General features: G+C 46.3%; 2 protein-coding genes across 3 annotated transcripts in view; both read left to right on the forward strand.

Annotated features, from left to right (window-relative positions):
• LOC143956162 (uncharacterized) overlaps positions 1 to 17,089 on the forward strand; it is a 713,750-nt gene that overhangs the window by 98,844 nt on the left and 597,817 nt on the right. The gene's annotated exons all lie outside the window — the stretch shown is intronic.
• Positions 46 to 14,878, forward strand: LOC143956289 (uncharacterized). Of its 2 annotated transcripts, none has more exons than XM_077466497.1 (5): positions 46 to 299; positions 1,441 to 1,603; positions 2,416 to 2,480; positions 2,574 to 2,697; positions 9,278 to 14,878. In XM_077466497.1, the coding sequence occupies exons 2-5, from the start codon at positions 1,573 to 1,575 to the stop codon at positions 10,609 to 10,611; spliced, it is 1,554 nt and encodes a 517-aa protein (XP_077322623.1). In that variant the 5' UTR covers positions 46 to 299; positions 1,441 to 1,572; the 3' UTR covers positions 10,612 to 14,878. The 2 variants fall into 2 exon arrangements, with proteins under 2 accessions (XP_077322623.1, XP_077322624.1); XM_077466498.1 differs by lacking the exon at positions 46 to 299 and adding an exon at positions 306 to 619.

Raw genomic sequence — 17,089 nt, forward strand, 5'->3', positions numbered from 1 at the left:
GATAGGCATCAAACTGTGACACTACAGCGGCCATGTTGGATTCGGGCAGCAGCTTGAACTCTCGGGAAGATGTAGGAGCTGGAAGGGGGTCCGCAGACTGTGTGAGGGTGATCACGTTTTATTTCACTCCCTGAGTCTGACGGTAGATGTGGCGCTGCACGCTATTTATAGCCCGTAGAACGACTTCTGGTGGAGGGGCGGCCATCTTGGTTTGGGGCAAGTTGGAACGCACAAGGCGGAAGTTGTCTGTGGGAGAGGGGTTGGGGCTTCCGGTTTTGGAAGAAGGAGGGAAATGTCTGGTGAGTGGGGTAAGAGTAGAGGACCTGGTGGTGACAGTGATGGGAGAGGTCATAGTTGGGGTTCAGTAACATTTTGGAGGTGGGGGTCAGAGCTTCCCCTCCTCCATCAGCATGGTGTCTCCTCCTATCATTGAGTTTCCCAGACTTGGCGGAGATGTTGGTTCCTCGGGCCATAGGGTGGCACCCCGACGCTCTCTGCCCTTCAATCGCCACAATGGGTGGGGGGTTCTAGTTGAGGGGCCCTTTTGAGGGCCACATGTAGTATTGAGCGTTTCAGAACATCGATGCATTTATCACATGGTTGCTATTGACTTCATTGGGTGAGTTTGACAGGTAGGGCCACCGCATCACAGCAGCAATGTAATTTCACCCCTTTGGCTGCCATATAGATTTGGGGTGGGTAAAAACACAGACCAACCACCTGTTTTTACCACCCCTTCCATTTCCAGTGTGACTTAAGCCTTAGAGTTCCCTTTCTAATTTTTTTTCCCCAGAGTAACCCTTGAACTTATTTTTAGGCTTTAGGGAACCCTTGCTAAAACCACTTCATCAGGGGTCAGTGGGAAAACATGGCTCTTACGTTGGTGGTCAGTGGGAAGAATGTCCCCTTACATTGGTGGTCAGTGTGAAGAATGGTTCTTACATTGGTGATCCGTTGGAAGAAAGTTCCTTACATTGGTGATCCGTTGGAAGAATGTTCCTTACATTGGTGATCCGTTGGAAGAAAGTTCCTTACATTGGTGATCCGTTGGAAGAATGTTCCTTACATTGGTGATCCGTTGGAAGAATGTTCCTTACATTGGTTATCAGTGTGAAAAATGTCCCCCTTACAGATAGTAATTGGTGCTAAAATCATGCTAAGTTGAGTATACCTGGGAACTATGCAGGCACCTTCAGATGGAAGGTCACTCTGCCACATCTCAAGGAACTCCTAGCAACCTTTGGGGGAACCCCAGGGTTCAATGGACCCCTGGTTAATATTGGCTGCCTTCGGTCAGCTTTACTAGGAACTGTACATTTTTAAACAGGGGCATCATAAACCTCTTTGCCTATCTTACCAAACCACCATCTCCATTAGTCCTAACAAGGAGATATTGGAAGTGTTCTTGAACATTCTTGTCTTTTCTTTCTTGATAAACAGTTGTGAAGGAGACATCTGTCAAATATGTGACACCCAACAGTCACCTGAGGGAGTCCAAAAGACTGATTAGGACGCTGAACTCCATCGGGTGCCTTCAAAGCTTTCCACAACATTGTAGGAGACACCAACAAGATGGAGATTGAGCCGTCCTGCAGGTCACCAGGTAGGAGAAGACTTTATTAACCACTTCAATACCAGGCACTTTCACCCCCCCCCCCCCCCCTTCCTGCCCAGGCCACTTTTCAGCGCTGTCGCACTTTGAATGACGATTGCGTGGTTATGCAATGCTGTACCCATATGACATTTTTATAATTTGTTTCACACAGATAGAGCTTTCTTTTGGTGGTATTTAATCACCACTGGGGTTTTTTTTTTTAACACACTGTGAGCAGAGCAATACAGTGTTATCATAGTAACCCTGTACTAATCTAGGGAATTAATGAGGATTTTTTTTTTTTTTTACACATTATTATTGCTTATAGCAATGCATTTCATTGGTATAAGCAACCACTTTTGCTGAATGAAACTTATTCATTCAGTAAGTATTGTTGTGATTGGCCACAGCTAATCACATGGTACAGATGGGCTGTGATTGGCCCTGTGTACCATGTGATCACTGTGACCTATCACAGCTAGCAACACAATTGTACACTCTGAATGGCATGAAAGGAAGCAATCCATTGTTTACAATTGTCATGTGATCTACTGTGATTGGATACAGCGATCACATGGTACCGGCGACGGGCCGGTACACTGATCAGTCCAGTCATCGGCTGTGTCTGGCAGGCACAGCCGGTGAGAGATTACGCACAGCGTTATCTGGGAGAATGTCATGTGATGTCCACCTGGCTGTCATTTTACTATAGGCTGGGCAGGAACTGGTTAAAGAGCATAACGTTGGGTCCACCTAGATCCCCCATCATCTGATAAACACATAGAAACAATGTATTCAGTCAGTGTGCATGTTTCCTACAGATGGATCCAGTATTGGAAACCCACCAGAGAGATGTCCCCGTGTTTCCATGCAGGAAGATGAGACGGTAGGAGGAACTTCACTAATAAACCGACAGATTCTTCATTGGCCTGTGCATGGGTGGTGATGCCACATTATGTCTATCTTATGAAATGTTTAGAGGGATGATCTGGGAGACCTCAACATTATCGTTGTTAAGGAAGAGGTGAAAGAGGAGGAAATTACGACACCGGTGACAGTGAAAGAAGAAGAAGAAGAGGACGTTTCCCCAGAGATTAGCACTGGTCAGTATTGAGTAAACACTTGTTGCCTTGTCTCTACATCCACCCATTCTGTGTGATGAAGCAACATGTACCTTGTGGTGGGTTCGAGAGTCATCTTTCCGTATTGGGCTGTTTACCAAAAATCATTTCATTTCCCAGCTGTCTAGAATCCTATATCGTAACAACACAATCTGCTTTCCAAATCTCTTCTTTTTTTTTTTTTTTTTTTTAAATAGTAGATGGATTTCTATAGCTGGCAGGATGTTCCAGTTATCTGTAGGTCTTTCATCTATGAGATGGTAGAACAATAGGCATGCATTATCTCCCTCCTGCTGGTGATCCCTTTAGTGACATAAAGATCTATATAGAGAAATAAGAACCTTCTTCCTCCTGCTAGTGATATAAAGATTTATATAGAGGAATAAGAACCTCCTTCCACCTGCTGGTGATCCCTCTAGTAATATAAAGATCTATATAGAGGAATCAGAACCTCCTTCCTCCTGCTGGTGACCCCTCTAGTGATATCTAAAGATCTAAATAAGTACCTGAAATAAATATTTGAAGGAACTCGGAACTCCTTCCTCCTGCTGGTGACCCCTCTAGAGATATAAAGATTTATATAGAGCGGGGGTCGGCAACCCGTCAATCGCGGGCTACCTGTCAACCGTGGAGAGGTAGATCGGGAACAGGTCTGCACTGCTGACCCCGCCTTCTACTTGCAGGTACCTGACTGGCTCTCTCTCCACCATCATCTGCGCCTTCGTTTCTGCTCTCTCTCTGCACGACCCCCCCCCCCCCCCCCCCCCCCCCCAGCCTCTGTCATAAGTGAACAGCGGGGAGCGAGAGCCAGCACAGCTCAGGACAGAGGGCGGGAGGAGCTGGCCAAGTTAACTTTTTAAGTTAACCCACAGGGGGAGGGGTATGCCTATATATTAAAGCGGAGGTCCACCCTAAAGTGGACCTTCCGCTCATTGGAATCCTCCCCCCCTCCAGTGCCACAATTGGCACCTTTCAGGGGGGAGGGGGGTGCAGGTACCTGTACAGTACAGGTATCTGCGGAAAGGGGCGTAGATTACGCCCCTTTCCGAAAGTCCCCCGCTGCCTGCTGGGAAACACACGGATCCCAGAGGCAGCGGGACCATCCTTATTGCGCAGCGCGACTCGCGCATGCGCAGTAGGGAACCGGGAAATGAAGCCGAAAGGCTCCACTTCCTGATTCCCATACCCAAGATGGCGGCGGCAGCAACCGAGAGACGATCGAGAGATCGGCTTCGGGTGCCGACATCGCGGGCGCGCTGGGCGGGTAAGTGTCCTTATTTTAAAAGTCAGCAGCTGCAGTATTTGTAGCTGCTGGCTTTAAAAAAAAAAAAATGGCGGAACTCCCGGCGGACTTCCGCTTTAAGAATAATGTACAAGTGAATGTGAGAGATTACCTCACTAAGGGAGCTAGGGAGGAGGTGGAATCCTTATGGGTAGAGTTCCAAAGGGATGAAGCTAAGGGGAAAATAATACTGGAGTATGCTATAGGCCCCCTAACCTGAGGGAGGAGGGGGAGACAGATCTCCTATCACAATTTGGATTAGCAGCAAGGATGGGAAGTTTTATCATAATGAGGGATTTTAATTATCCAGACATAGACTGGGCAGAGGGAACCACGCATTCGTCTAAGGCTCGCCAGTTCCTTAATGTCTTGCAGGACAATTTCATGGGTCAGATGGTAGATGCACTGACTAGAATCAAGGCATTACTAGATCTACTGATTGCCAACAATACAGACCCGATCACGGATGTGGAAATACGGGGCAATTTAGGAAACAGTGATTACAGGTCAATTGGGTTTAGTATAAATCGCACAAATAGGAAACGCGGGACACAGGAGCTTCATTACATAGTGGGATGTCCCAAAGCTCAGTTTGAGGGGAGGGAGACACAGATCATAATTATAGACCGCCATGGACCAGAGGATCTAAACTGCAGCCTGCAGTACACTGCACCCAAAGGCGATATCCTCTTGCCCTCTGACATCCACCTGATAAAATCTGGTGAATGTGTGGACTCATGACTAAGGCGCAGCCTTACAGATCTGAGCCAGGGAGGCCTGGTGATGCACTGCCCAAGAAGCACTTGCAGCCCTAGTTGAGTGCGCTTTCACTTGAAAAGGAGGACTCTTCCCCTTTACACTATAGGCCTGAAGAATAACTTGTCTAATCCATCTTGAGTGAGTGAATTTTGATGCCGCTTGGCCCTTCTTAGGGCCTTCTGGCAAAATAAATAAACAATCAGTCTTTCTTATCTGAGCAGTTGCCTGGAGATAGATACTGATTGCCCTTACCACATCTAGAGTGTGCAAAGACTCTTCTTAGGTGGACTGTGGATCTGGAAAAAAGGATGGTAGGATTACATCTTGATTCAAATGGAATCCTGAAACCACCTTAGGTAGAAAGGACCTATTAGGACGCATCACTACTCTCTGCCCAAGCAAGTATGCGATTCACCTCTCTTTGTGCAACCAGACTCCTGGTGCCACCCTGGTAATTGATATAAGCCACAGCTGTGGCATTGTCGGACTGTATTCGAACAGGGAGATCCTGTAGTCTGTAGGACCAGTCCATGAGGGCCATATAAACTGCCCGAATTTCCAGAATATTTATGGGCAGTAGTTTTTCGGTCGCAGACCATTTCCCCTGCGTGCATACTTCTTCCAACACTGCACCCCAGCCTGTCAGGCTGGCATCTGTAGTTACAATCTTGCCTTTCAGCAGATTCTTGGTCTGTAACCACCAAACGAGACTCCTGCGTGTCCCTGGGGATAGACACATAGGAAGGTCCAAGGCCTGGGGCTTCTTGTTCCAAGCCACAAGGATACATCTTTGCAAAGGCCTTGAGTGAAACTGGGCGAATGGAACGGCCTCGAAGGAGGCGACCATTTTCCCTAACAGTCTCATACACAGCCGAATGGGGGAAGATCTCCTGCCCAGAATTAGGTGCACCAGAGCTCCTATAGCCATGGCCTTTGGCCTTGGTAGAAACATCCTGCCCTGAGCGGTGTCGATGACCATGCCCAGATACTCCAACCTGGTAGCAGGCTGCAGGGACGACTTTTCTAGGTTTATAATCCAACCTAGGTGTTTCAGGTGTTCTATTGTTTTGATAGCACTGCGGTTCAAGAGTGCTACTGTTTGCTCTATGAGCAGCAAATCGTCTAGAAAAGCTATCACGGTTATACCCTGAGCTCTTAGGTTTGCCAAGAGAGGGTCTAGAATCTTTGTGAAGACTCGAGGAGCTGTAGCGAGACCGAAAGGCAGGGCCATAAATTGAAAATGGCGCTGATCTACCGCGAACCTTAGATACTTTTGGTGTGCAGGAAATATTGGCACATGAAGATATGCATCCTTGATATCTATTGATGCCATAAACTCTCCCCCTTGCAGGGAAGAGACCACAGAGCGTATTTACTGCATTCAGAAAGACTGAATGTGCAAAAACTGTTTCAGATCCTTTCGATCCAGGATAGGTCTGACATCTCCATTTGGCTTTGGAACGGTGAAGAGATTTGAGTAAAAGCCTGAACCCTGTTCTTTTGGGTCTACTTCCACTATGACCCCCTAGATAGTAAGTGATCTAAGGCCAGAAGTAGCGGTCTTTGTTTTACTGGATCCTTGGGGATCCTTGACCTTAGGAAGCGAGATGGTGGAATCTCCTGGAACTCTAGTTTGTAGCCCAGAGATATTGAGGAGGTTACCCACTTGTCCCGAATCTCTTCCCACCAGGCTTCTGCAAACTTCAGGAGCCTTCCCCCCACTCGGCAGAGTGGGGGCGCCCCTTAAAAGGGAAGCTTTTGGGCTCTGCTTGGCAGGCTTTCGCCCCCAAGTCTTTTTCTGCCCCTGGCGTGACCTTGGGCCTTTCCTCTAGAGGGAGGTTGGGAAAGCCGTCGCCACTGCTTAGAGCTTGATGCTCTGGGAGAAAGAGAACGCCTAAATGATGGACGTTTGTTCTTTTTGATTGGTAGGAGAGTAGATTTACCCCCTGTAATCTTTTGGACGAATTTATCCAATTCCTCCCCAAATAAGTGTTCCCCTTTAAACGGGAACCCAGACAAATACTTCTTACACGATAGCTTAGCTGCCCAATTTTTTAGACATAGGGCCCTTCGGATGTGTACCAACAGGAGAGACGAACGAGATGCTTGTTGGACAGAATCCAAAAATCGCATCAATCATAAAACACAGAATTTGAGGAATTTCTGCATAATTCTCCACTTCCTCACTGGGAAGAAGGCCAAGCATCTGCTTAACCTGTTCCTTGAGGAACTGACACAACCCCACAGTTGCGACTGTAGGCTGCACTACAGCGCCAGCCATTGAAAAGGAGGCTTTTAATAAAGTTTCCAGCTTCTTATCAGTTGGATCTTTTAAATACCTGAGCATTAACCAAAGGACAGGTCAGGTTTTTATTCACACAAGAAACAGCCGCATCGACAGATGGGACCCCCCATTTCTTGGTGAAACTTTCCTCCAGAGGATAAAGCATAGAAAACCTTTTAGGAGGAGCAAACAGTTTATTGGGATGAATTGGAAAGGAAAAGGCAGTCTGTGGGATTCTCCTGACCCTCAGGGAAGAAACTGAGGATGTAGCGGCCTCAGCAGCGGCCTCAGCAGCGGCATTCTGATAGTGGTACGCACCAATTCAGTGTAATATTGAACCTGCTTTCTAAGTGCCTGGGAGGAGGGGACTCTCTTCTCTTCCTCTGATTCATCCGACTGCTCTTGATCCCTATCCCATGACGGGGATCTCTCCTCATTGTCAGAGGTGTCATCTGAAAGAGGAATTTCAGTAGAGGGAGGGGATCTACCCCTTTTTCTGCTATTTTTCAGGGAAGCTGAAATAAAATTCATAATTCTCCCTTCAAAAACCCTCCAATGTAGCCTTAAGGGAGTCTTCAGTGACATACTCTGGGGCTGAAACATTAGGAGAGGCTGCAAAACCTGACAGGGGCACTGACTCATCCTGTGAGGCTGGCTCCAGTCTTGCAGGGGGGGGTGGTAATCTACAGGCATCTTTAGGACCCCTAGACCTAAGTGGTGATTTTCCAGTGCCCTTGTTACCTCCCCCTGAGACCCTCTTACGAGGAGACATAGTCCTAAGCTACAAAGCAGAGGTACTAGTACAAAAGTGCAATCACTGTTGTGCTACAAGTCTCACAATAAACATATATGCTTAAACTGCACAACCTGATGCTGAGTAGGTGTCTTAGGTTTGCCTGTATCCAACCCCTTAGGATGCTTACTGCCCACAGCTCTGTGTCCTCCACTTACAGTCCCCTGGCGTTCTGGGCTTTTAAAATTGTCGCTTTGGCACATGCACAGTAAAGTGCACGGCCCGCAACCACACCCCCCTCTTCCTTTATTATGGGAGCGCGCGCACGAGGACTACCGGCATCCGAGGGGGGGAAAGAGGACCACCTACAGAGCTGCGCGGGACCCCCAGACTACGTGGGACCTCTTTTCTACCTTATTGTGGCAGAGTCTGCAGCAGAGGATGTGAGCCATCCAGAGACTGGCTTCACTGAGCGTGTATACTGAAAAGGCATGTAAGGATGCATCAGGCTGCTCTTACTCCCTCTAGTGGCAGAAACCAGGTAAGACATTCAACTACTCACATGAAGAAATCCATAATATATGATTTATATAGGATTAACTTCTTGCCTGTCCCCGTCGCAGGAACTGCTGAAACAGACAGATTCCAGCCTTCACCCATCACGGCGGGCAGAGTTGTGCCAACCTTCAGGATTTTTTGGGTTCCTTCTCAGAGGAACCTCTTACCTGGACCTTGTAAAAGACTCTGCCAGAAACTTTCGTGCCACTGTTTAAATAGTACACCAAGTCTGGTTTTCCCAGAGCCCAGTCTTCCAAAGGAGAGGACTTACAGGCAAAACCTCGTTTCTTCGGATGACAAGGCCCGGGTACCATATCATCTTGGGAGTCAAATATCGTCCCGAGATATGGATCCGGTTATCATAGCCCTTAGACCCCTGCAGGGACCTGCATAGAGCTTTCTTCATAGCACATGTTTTACGTGACCAACCACCTTAGACACTGACGAAAAAACTGAGGTGCCTCCCATATGGGAGGGGTTATATAGGGGAGGAATTCTCCTTAATTGGGGTTAGCCAGTGTCCAATCACCAGAGGTGCCTGTATAACCCACTATGTAATGAAGCTCATGTGTCCCGTGATGTATGATCAAGAAAGATTGATATAGAGGAATCAGGACCTCCTTCCTTCTGCTGGTGATATACAGCTCTAGTAGAGGAACCAGGACCTCCTTCCTCCTGCTGGTGATCCCTCTAGTGATATAAAGATCTATATAGAGGAATCAGGACCTTCTTCCTACTGCTGGTGATCCCTCTAGTGATATAAAGATCTACATAGAGGATTTAGGACCTCCTTCTGGTGACCCCTCTAGTGATAATGAAAGATTTATATAGGGGAATCATTGATGTGTAAAAATATTATACATATCTGGTGCCAAGTATATTTTTTACATTTTCTTAAATCACTTATAATACGTAGTTTTAATATTTATTCTTTTATATATTACAGATGGTGAAGACAGCAGCAGAACCTTTACGAGTCTTATTTTATCTCACGTTTCTGACTCTGAAGATGACGACACCATAGAAGGTTCTCCCAGAGAAGACCCAGTCATCCCATACAAGGCCGACGGATCAGCAGATAATATTGAGAGATTGCCCAGCAGTACATCAGATACCGTCATACCAAATATTCATCGGGGAGATCACATTATAGACAGAACAGCCAATACCTCTAACTCTGAGAGGTCCTCACCCAGAGCATCAGACCCATTCTCGTTTTCCTGCTCGGAATGTGGAGAATGTTTCACTGGGTTGTCCACTCTCCTCGAACATCATCAAACTCACACAGGCGAGGGCTCATTTATATGCTTGACATGCGGGAAATGTTTTAAGGCAGACTCGGAGCAAGGCTCAACTCGCAAAAATAACTTTCCATCTTCAGAGTGCAAAGAATGTCTTTCGCAGAAACCGAGTCAGGGGCAGAAGAGAGCTCACCTCGGAGAGAAGCCTTTCATCTGTGCTGAGTGCGGGAGATGTTTCGCCTGGCAGTCGGCCCTCAATAGACATGAATTGACCCACTCTGGGGAGAGGAGATTTCATTGTCTAGAGTGTGGAAGAAATTTCGAATTCCGGTCAAAGTTCATACAACACCAGAGGAGCCATACTGGCGAGAAGCCTTTCCCATGTTCAGAGTGCGGGAAATGTTTCTCCTGCCCGTCCCAGCTTCGCAAACATCAGAGGACTCATTCAGACGTCACGTTTTCCTGCCCAGAGTGCAGGAAGTCCTTTCGGCAAAAGTCGCGGCTCCGGGCCCACCAGACCATCCACAGAGGGGAGAAGCCTTTCGCCTGTTCGGAGTGTGGGAGATGCTTTATTGCCAAAGCAGACCTGGTCAGTCACGAGAGGGTTCACACGGGGGAGAAGCCTTATTCCTGCCCGGAGTGCGGGGAAGGCTTTGCCTGGTCTTCCCATCTCCGGAACCATCTAAAAATTCACATCATAGAGATGCCCTTTTCCTGTGTGGAATGCGGGAAGGGCTTCATGGACAAGGCGTCCCTCATCCGACACCAGACTACTCACACGGGTGAGAAGCCCTTCACCTGCACAGAGTGCGGGAAAGGTTTCTCCGACAGGTCGTACCTTTACCGGCATCGCAGAATCCACACGGGGGAAAAGCCGTTTTCATGCTCAGAGTGTGGAAAAGAATTTGTAGACAAGTCAAACTTTATCAGACATCAGAGGCTTCACACTGGCGTCAAACCGTTTTCCTGCTCAGAGTGCGGGAAATGTTTCTCACAGACTTCACACCTCGTCAGTCACTACAAAGTTCACATGCGTTAACTCGGACACACTCCTTTTTTGTATTTAGGAATTTTTATTACTATAGTCCAACCAAAATTTTAGACTATTGGGAAAAATCTAAAATGTTGTTGATGTACACTATATTAACCAAAGTATTGGGGCGCCTGCCTTTACACGCACATGAACGTTAATGGCATCCCAGTCTTAATCCGTAGGGTTTAATATTGAGTTGGGCCACCCTTTGTGGCTATAGCAGCTTCAACTCTCTTTCAGGAAGGCCGTCCACAAGGTTTAGGCGTGTGTCTGTGGGAATGTTCGCAGTCTCCACTTTAATTCATCCCAAAGGTGTTCTATCGGGTTGACGTCAGGACTCTGTGCTTAGAGCGAAGACTGCGAACCAGGCCTTCTCGTCCAACATCAGTGCCTGACCTCACAAATGCGCTTCTGGAAGAATGGTCAAACATTCCCATAGACACACTCCTAAACCTTGTGGACGGCCTTCCCAGAAGAGTTGAAACTGTTATAGCTGCAAAGGGTGGGCCAACTCAATATTGAACCCTACGGACTAAGACTGGGATGCCATTAAAGTTCATGTGTGTTTGTAAAGGCAGCCGTCACAATACTTTTGACAATATAGTGTAGCTATTCCCCTGCCCATCTTATGCAGCTGGCTGCCCCACTAATGCGTTCCCAATTTTAAATGTTTTTTCTGAACGTCATTTAATCTAACCCTAAGGGGATACTGGATTACCGTGAACCCAGGTTTAAGCACCTCGGGGTTCACTGCTACCTCACCCGCATAGATTGGAGCTTGAGAGGGAGGTTGCACAAAATCATGTGTCAAGAGCTGGCTCTTCTAGGTAGAAACATTGTGAAAAGACTGCTTAATTTGCCTGTATTGGACTATTTATCACCTGTTCACTATTAGAATTGATTTGTTGCCTGGAGCTACGCTTTACTTTATTGAATAAAGATAAAATTTGGCTCCATCTTCCTGTTTATCCTCTCCCAGTATAGATATTAAAAATGGTGTCCACCTAGAGATGTAGGTTTTACCATCAAAATATCTCAGAGATAACATTGATTTTCCCAGCATGCACCTGGGATTTAGCTGTACCAATACAAAGAAATTCTCTGGGTGGCTGCACTTCTTGTTCTGCTTTTTATTATTTTATATACTGGTAAAACGGCACAAAGACCAGTGGGGGGAAAGAAGGCAAAAATTGTGGAGTTTCATGAAATGTCTTGTTTTGCTGTGATAGAACCATTTGCAGTTTCACAATACATATACCTTGTTTCCCCGAAAATAAGACCTAGCGTGATTGTCGGTGATGGCTGCAATATAAGTTCTACCCCCCAAATAAGCCCTATCCTGAAAATAAGACCTACAAGGACTTTAACTAGGACCGTTTTGTCGGATAATCCGACTGTGTGTGGTATGCATCGGACTGTTTCCGTCGGAATATCCGTCAAAACCAATTTTCCAACTTGTTGGAAATATTTTCCGACAAACTGGTCCGATCGGACATACTCCGATCATGTGTAGAGAATTTTGATCGGACAAAGTGCCACGCATGCTCAGATCAAATTCCTACACCAAAGCTATTGGCTACTAGCCTGAACGTAGTCCCGTCGTAACGAAATAAGGTCATCACGTTCTGAACGATCGGATTTTCCGACAACTTGGTCCGACCGTGTGTATGCAACAGTTTCCGACACAATCCGTCGGACAAAATCCGTCGGACAAAATCCAACTGATTTGGTTGGCAGAATGTCCGACCGTGTGTACAAGGGCTAAGAAGCAGTGGGAAGGGATGTCCCCCAGCTCAGGCTTACCGCTGAGCCTAAAGCCCCATACACACTATCAGATTTTCTGCTGAGTTTTTCCTTCAGATTTATCAAAACCATATAATATGAGGTCAAACCTTAGGAGTTTCAATGTGTATGCAATCAGGCAGGCCCTTGTACTACATGGTTTTGGTAAATCTGAAGGAAAAACTCAGCAGAAAATCTGATAGTGTGTATGGGGCTTAAGAAACAATCCGATGGTTCACGCGGCTGGCCATAGGGGTGAAGAGAGACCAGATCTTCTCTGATCATCTCTATGATCTTGGAGGACCGGAGCACCGTCATGGCCTCACTTAACGGTCTAGGGTAGACGTAAACTTTTTTTTATTTTTAAAGCAAAAGCTAACTTTTTTTTTTTCCTGATCTTTTGCTTTCAAAGGTATATTTATAAGCCCCAGATCTCTCCATAAAGAGGACCTGTCATCCCTTATTTCTATTACAAGGGATGTTTACATTCATTTTAATAGGAATAAAAGGGATAAAAAAAATGAAAGGGAACGTGTAAAAAAGAAAAAAAAAAAAAAAGTTTACATTCCTTGTAATAGGAATAAAAGTGATCAAAATTTTTTTTAAAGGGACAGTGTACAAAAAAAGCGCCCCCATCCCTCCGTGCTTGCGCGCAGAAGCGAACGCATATGCAAATGGTGTTTGCACAACACTTGTGAGGTATCGCCGTGAACGTTAAAGAGAAATAATTCTAGCATAAGACCTCCTCTGTTAGCCCTTGTACACACAGTCGGAAATTCTGACGGAAAATGTCTGAAAGGACCGTGTTGTCAGATAATCCGACCGCGTGTGGGCTCCATCTGACTTTTTCCGTCAGGATGTCCGACCAACAAAGTTTGAGAGCTGGATATAACATTTTCCGACAACATGATCCGAGCGGACTTTGTCCGATTGTTTGTAGAGAATTCCGATCAGACAAAGTGCCACGCATGCTCAGATCAAATTACGAGACCAAAGCTTTTGGCTACTAGCCTGAACGTAGTCCCGTCGTAATGAGCAAACGTCATCGCGTTCCGAACGATCGGATTTTCCGACAACTTTGTCCGACCGTGTGTATGCAACACCAGTTTCGGACAAAATCCGTCGGAAAAAATCAGACGGATTTTGTGGTCGGAATGTCCAACCGTGTGTACAAGGGCTAACTCTAAACTGGTACCCTGTAAAGAATTTTAAAGCGTCGCCTATGGAGATTTTTAAGTATCGTAGTTTGTCGCCATTCCAAGAGTGCGCAGTTTTGAAGCATGACATGTTGGGTATCTATTTAATCATCTTTTATACTTTACAAAAATATTAGGTTATATATTGTTTTATTCGCATTAAAATTCATTAAAATGTATTTTTTTCCACAAAAAACCTGTTTGAAAAAACAGCTGCACAAATACGATGACAAACAATTTCAATGATTGCCATTTTATTCTCTAGGGCCTCTGCTAAAAAAAAAATGTATATAATGTTTGGGGGTCAGAAGTAATTTTTATGACGAAAAATACTGATTTTTTTTCTTACAAAGTGCCAGCAAAGGCCTGGTCTTTAAGTGGATAACAAGGAGTGCAGTCATCCAGGGTATTTCTTTGTATCAGTAGGGGCAGCTGATAAGCTGGGCTGGCACCCTTGTGGAGTGGTACATAGTTATAGTGCGTCAGACTGCAGGAAAAGTACAAGCCTCTAGAGCAGTGATTATTCTACATTGGGTTTAGCTGTACAGTTTCAGCCATGGGTGGTTATTTACTCCTTTCATCGGGGGTCACAGTCAGGCTCAGAAACCAGTAGCTATAGCAATAGAGAGGCTCCCACTGACCGGCTGGATAAGTGAACAAGCAAGTCACCCTGGAGGATGGTGTGAGCTCACCCGAGGTGTGGGGTCCAAGAACTAACCGGTATTCACCAGAGCTCCTGATGGTGGAGATGGGCTTTGCTGTGTGTTAGTTACCAGGTCACGGTCCTCAGGATTGCCCCTCCACCAGGAGGTGAGCAAGGGGGGTTCCAGTAACAGATATAGCAGGTAGGGGTCAAGCAGAAGCATAGTCAGTAACAAGCAGAAGGTTAAAAACAAGTTGTTGCAGGTTGTGTTCAAGCGGAAGCGTAGTCAAGGAACAAGCCAAGGTCAGTAACGGCTGGTGGCGAAGATACGGGCAGAGCAAAAGGAGCAAGATATTGGCTGTAGAGAGCACAATTATCTGGCAAGCAGAAAGTGCAAAGTGATCAGGGAAGGATCTGTCTAGCATCTCAGGTGGCTCAGCAAGATCTACTGCCAGACACACAGAGGTCGTGGGTTCAGATTCTGATCCTGACACCAGGTGATTTGGCTACCAGTTGTCTTCCTTTGCATCTGGAAATCATGTTCTCTTCTGATGTTCACGCGGTAGAGCTGTCAGTAGTATAAATTAGACTTTTATTGGGTTATATATTGCAGCCTCTTTTATACATTCATTAAAGCTGACCTTTAGTCTTGCACAGTTGTCCTGGTTCTTCTCCTCTACTAAAATGTCTTACTCTGATTTCACTGCACACTGTGAGCTTCTCACAATGTGCATTAGAGAAGCAGCAACAAGTCAGATAGAGCCCACCTAATTTCCTGGATGGAGAACATTCAGCATAATCTAGCCTGACTTTTTCTGGCCCGCCCCTTTCATTCATTGGATTTCAGTTCTTTTAATCATGGAAGTTCAGCATCACATGTGGGTGTTTCCTAGGGCGGTCTGCATGCAACTGCAGAATGCCTAGGAATGCCCTCTCCTCCAGACTGACACCCACCAATCAAGGCATTTTGATAGTTTCATAACTCCTCCCAAGAGCCAACCCACTGCTTGCATCAGGACCGAGGGCTCTTGGGAGCAGAGCTGTCCTTATACATTGGCAACCTTGGGCACTGCCCATTGGCGCCAGGTGCATGGGGGGCCCCATGATAATCTTGCATTACATTATACTTGCCAACTGTCCCGGATTTATTGGGATAGTCTTGCTTTTTACTAAGCTTTCCCAGGATAGCTGTGTCCCAGGCAGCGTCCCAAAACCTCTACATTGCCCTCCTGCCTCTCCCTGTACTGTGCCTTGTGTTGATTAGTCTTTGATTTATGGCATGATTTCTGATTGTTTAAAATCGATTTTATTGAAAAAACTATTAAATATACGTTTAGTTTTATCAACTGTTTATCCTTTAACCCCTTGCTTACTGGGCAATTAAACCCCCTTCCTGGCAAGGCCAATTTTCAGCACTGTTGCACTTGGAATGACAAATGCACGGTCACGCAACCCTGTACCCAAATTCAATTTTTATCATTTTTTTTTAAAACAGATAGAGCTTTCTTTTGGTGGCATTTAATCACCACTGGGGTTTTTATTTTTTTCAAAAAAAATAAAAAATGTGAAAAATTTGTTATAAAATTCTGCAAACAGGTAATTTTTCTCCTTCATTGATGTGCACTGATGAGGATGCACTGATAAGGTGGCACTGATAAGGCAGCTCTTAGATGTGGAAGACCATGCTGGACGGACTTGCTTGGTTGAGGGTCTGCGAGTGAGTGATGGTCGGGGTGTGTTGGGGAAGTTCACTCCCGATAAATCCAGCCCAACTTGGCAGAAAGGTGGCGGTGGGCCCTTTTTGAGGGTTTGGGCTGCTACCGCTGGGTACGGCCTCAAAGTCGTTTCTGGATAAACTTGTGAGGAAAGGTAAAAGGAGCGCCCAGTATCCAATCAGAAGTAAATAAAAGGTGACTGGTCATTTTTATTGAGAATAGTAGAGTATAATAAAATCAACACGTTTCGGGGGAACAAAGACTCCCCCTTCTTCAGGGCTGCTGCTCAATGCGATGATGGATGGGGATGTCCCCAATCATCCCGATCCCAGTGTCACAGCCACACCATCTTGGGCACATCCCCATCCGTCATAGCATAGAACAGCAGCCCTGAAGAAGGGTGAGTCTTTGTTCCCCGAAACACGTTGGTTTTATCATGCTCTACTATTCCCAATAAAAAAAACAACCATTCACCTTTTATTTACTTCTGATTGAATACTGGCCACAACTTTTACCTATCCTCACAAGGCACTGATAAGGCGGCACTGATAGGCTGCACTGCTTGGCAGCAGTGGGTCTGGAGTGTGCGCGACCGATGTTCCGTTTACTCCAGATGGTAATCGGCTTTTTTTTTCTCCTCGTAGTCAGTCTGTTTCAGTCTTCTCCTCTGTTTATATCATGTGATCAGCTGTCATTGGCTGACAGCTGATCATGTGGTAAGGGGCTGGGCTTGACCCCTTACTCCGATCTGTGATCAGCCGAGTCTCATGGACTTGCTGATCAAAGAGCGAGCCACGCACGCCCCGCAGGCATCACACGAATGGGAGGACGTGCATGGACGCCCACTCGGCAATTTAGGCCTGCGCTGTCTTTCGGCTATAGCGTGGGTAACTCTGGAGGAGCTGCAGAGATCCACAGCTCAGGTGGGAGAATCTGTCCACAGGACAACTATTAGTCGTGCACTCCACAAATCTGCCCTTTATGGAAGAGTGACAAGAAGAAAGCCATTGGTGAAAGATAGCCATAAGAAGTCCTGTTTGCGAGAAGCCATGTGGGAGACACAGCAAACATGTGGAAGAAGGTGCTCTGGTCAGATGGGACCAAAATTGAACTTTTTGCCCTAAAAGCAAAACGCTAAGTGTGGCGGA

The sequence above is a fragment of the Lithobates pipiens genome, unplaced genomic scaffold, assembly GCF_037356315.1.
Source record: "Lithobates pipiens isolate NorthernLeopardFrog02 unplaced genomic scaffold, aLitPip1_a1.2 Scaffold_35, whole genome shotgun sequence".
Classification (NCBI taxonomy): Eukaryota; Metazoa; Chordata; class Amphibia; order Anura; family Ranidae; genus Lithobates; species Lithobates pipiens.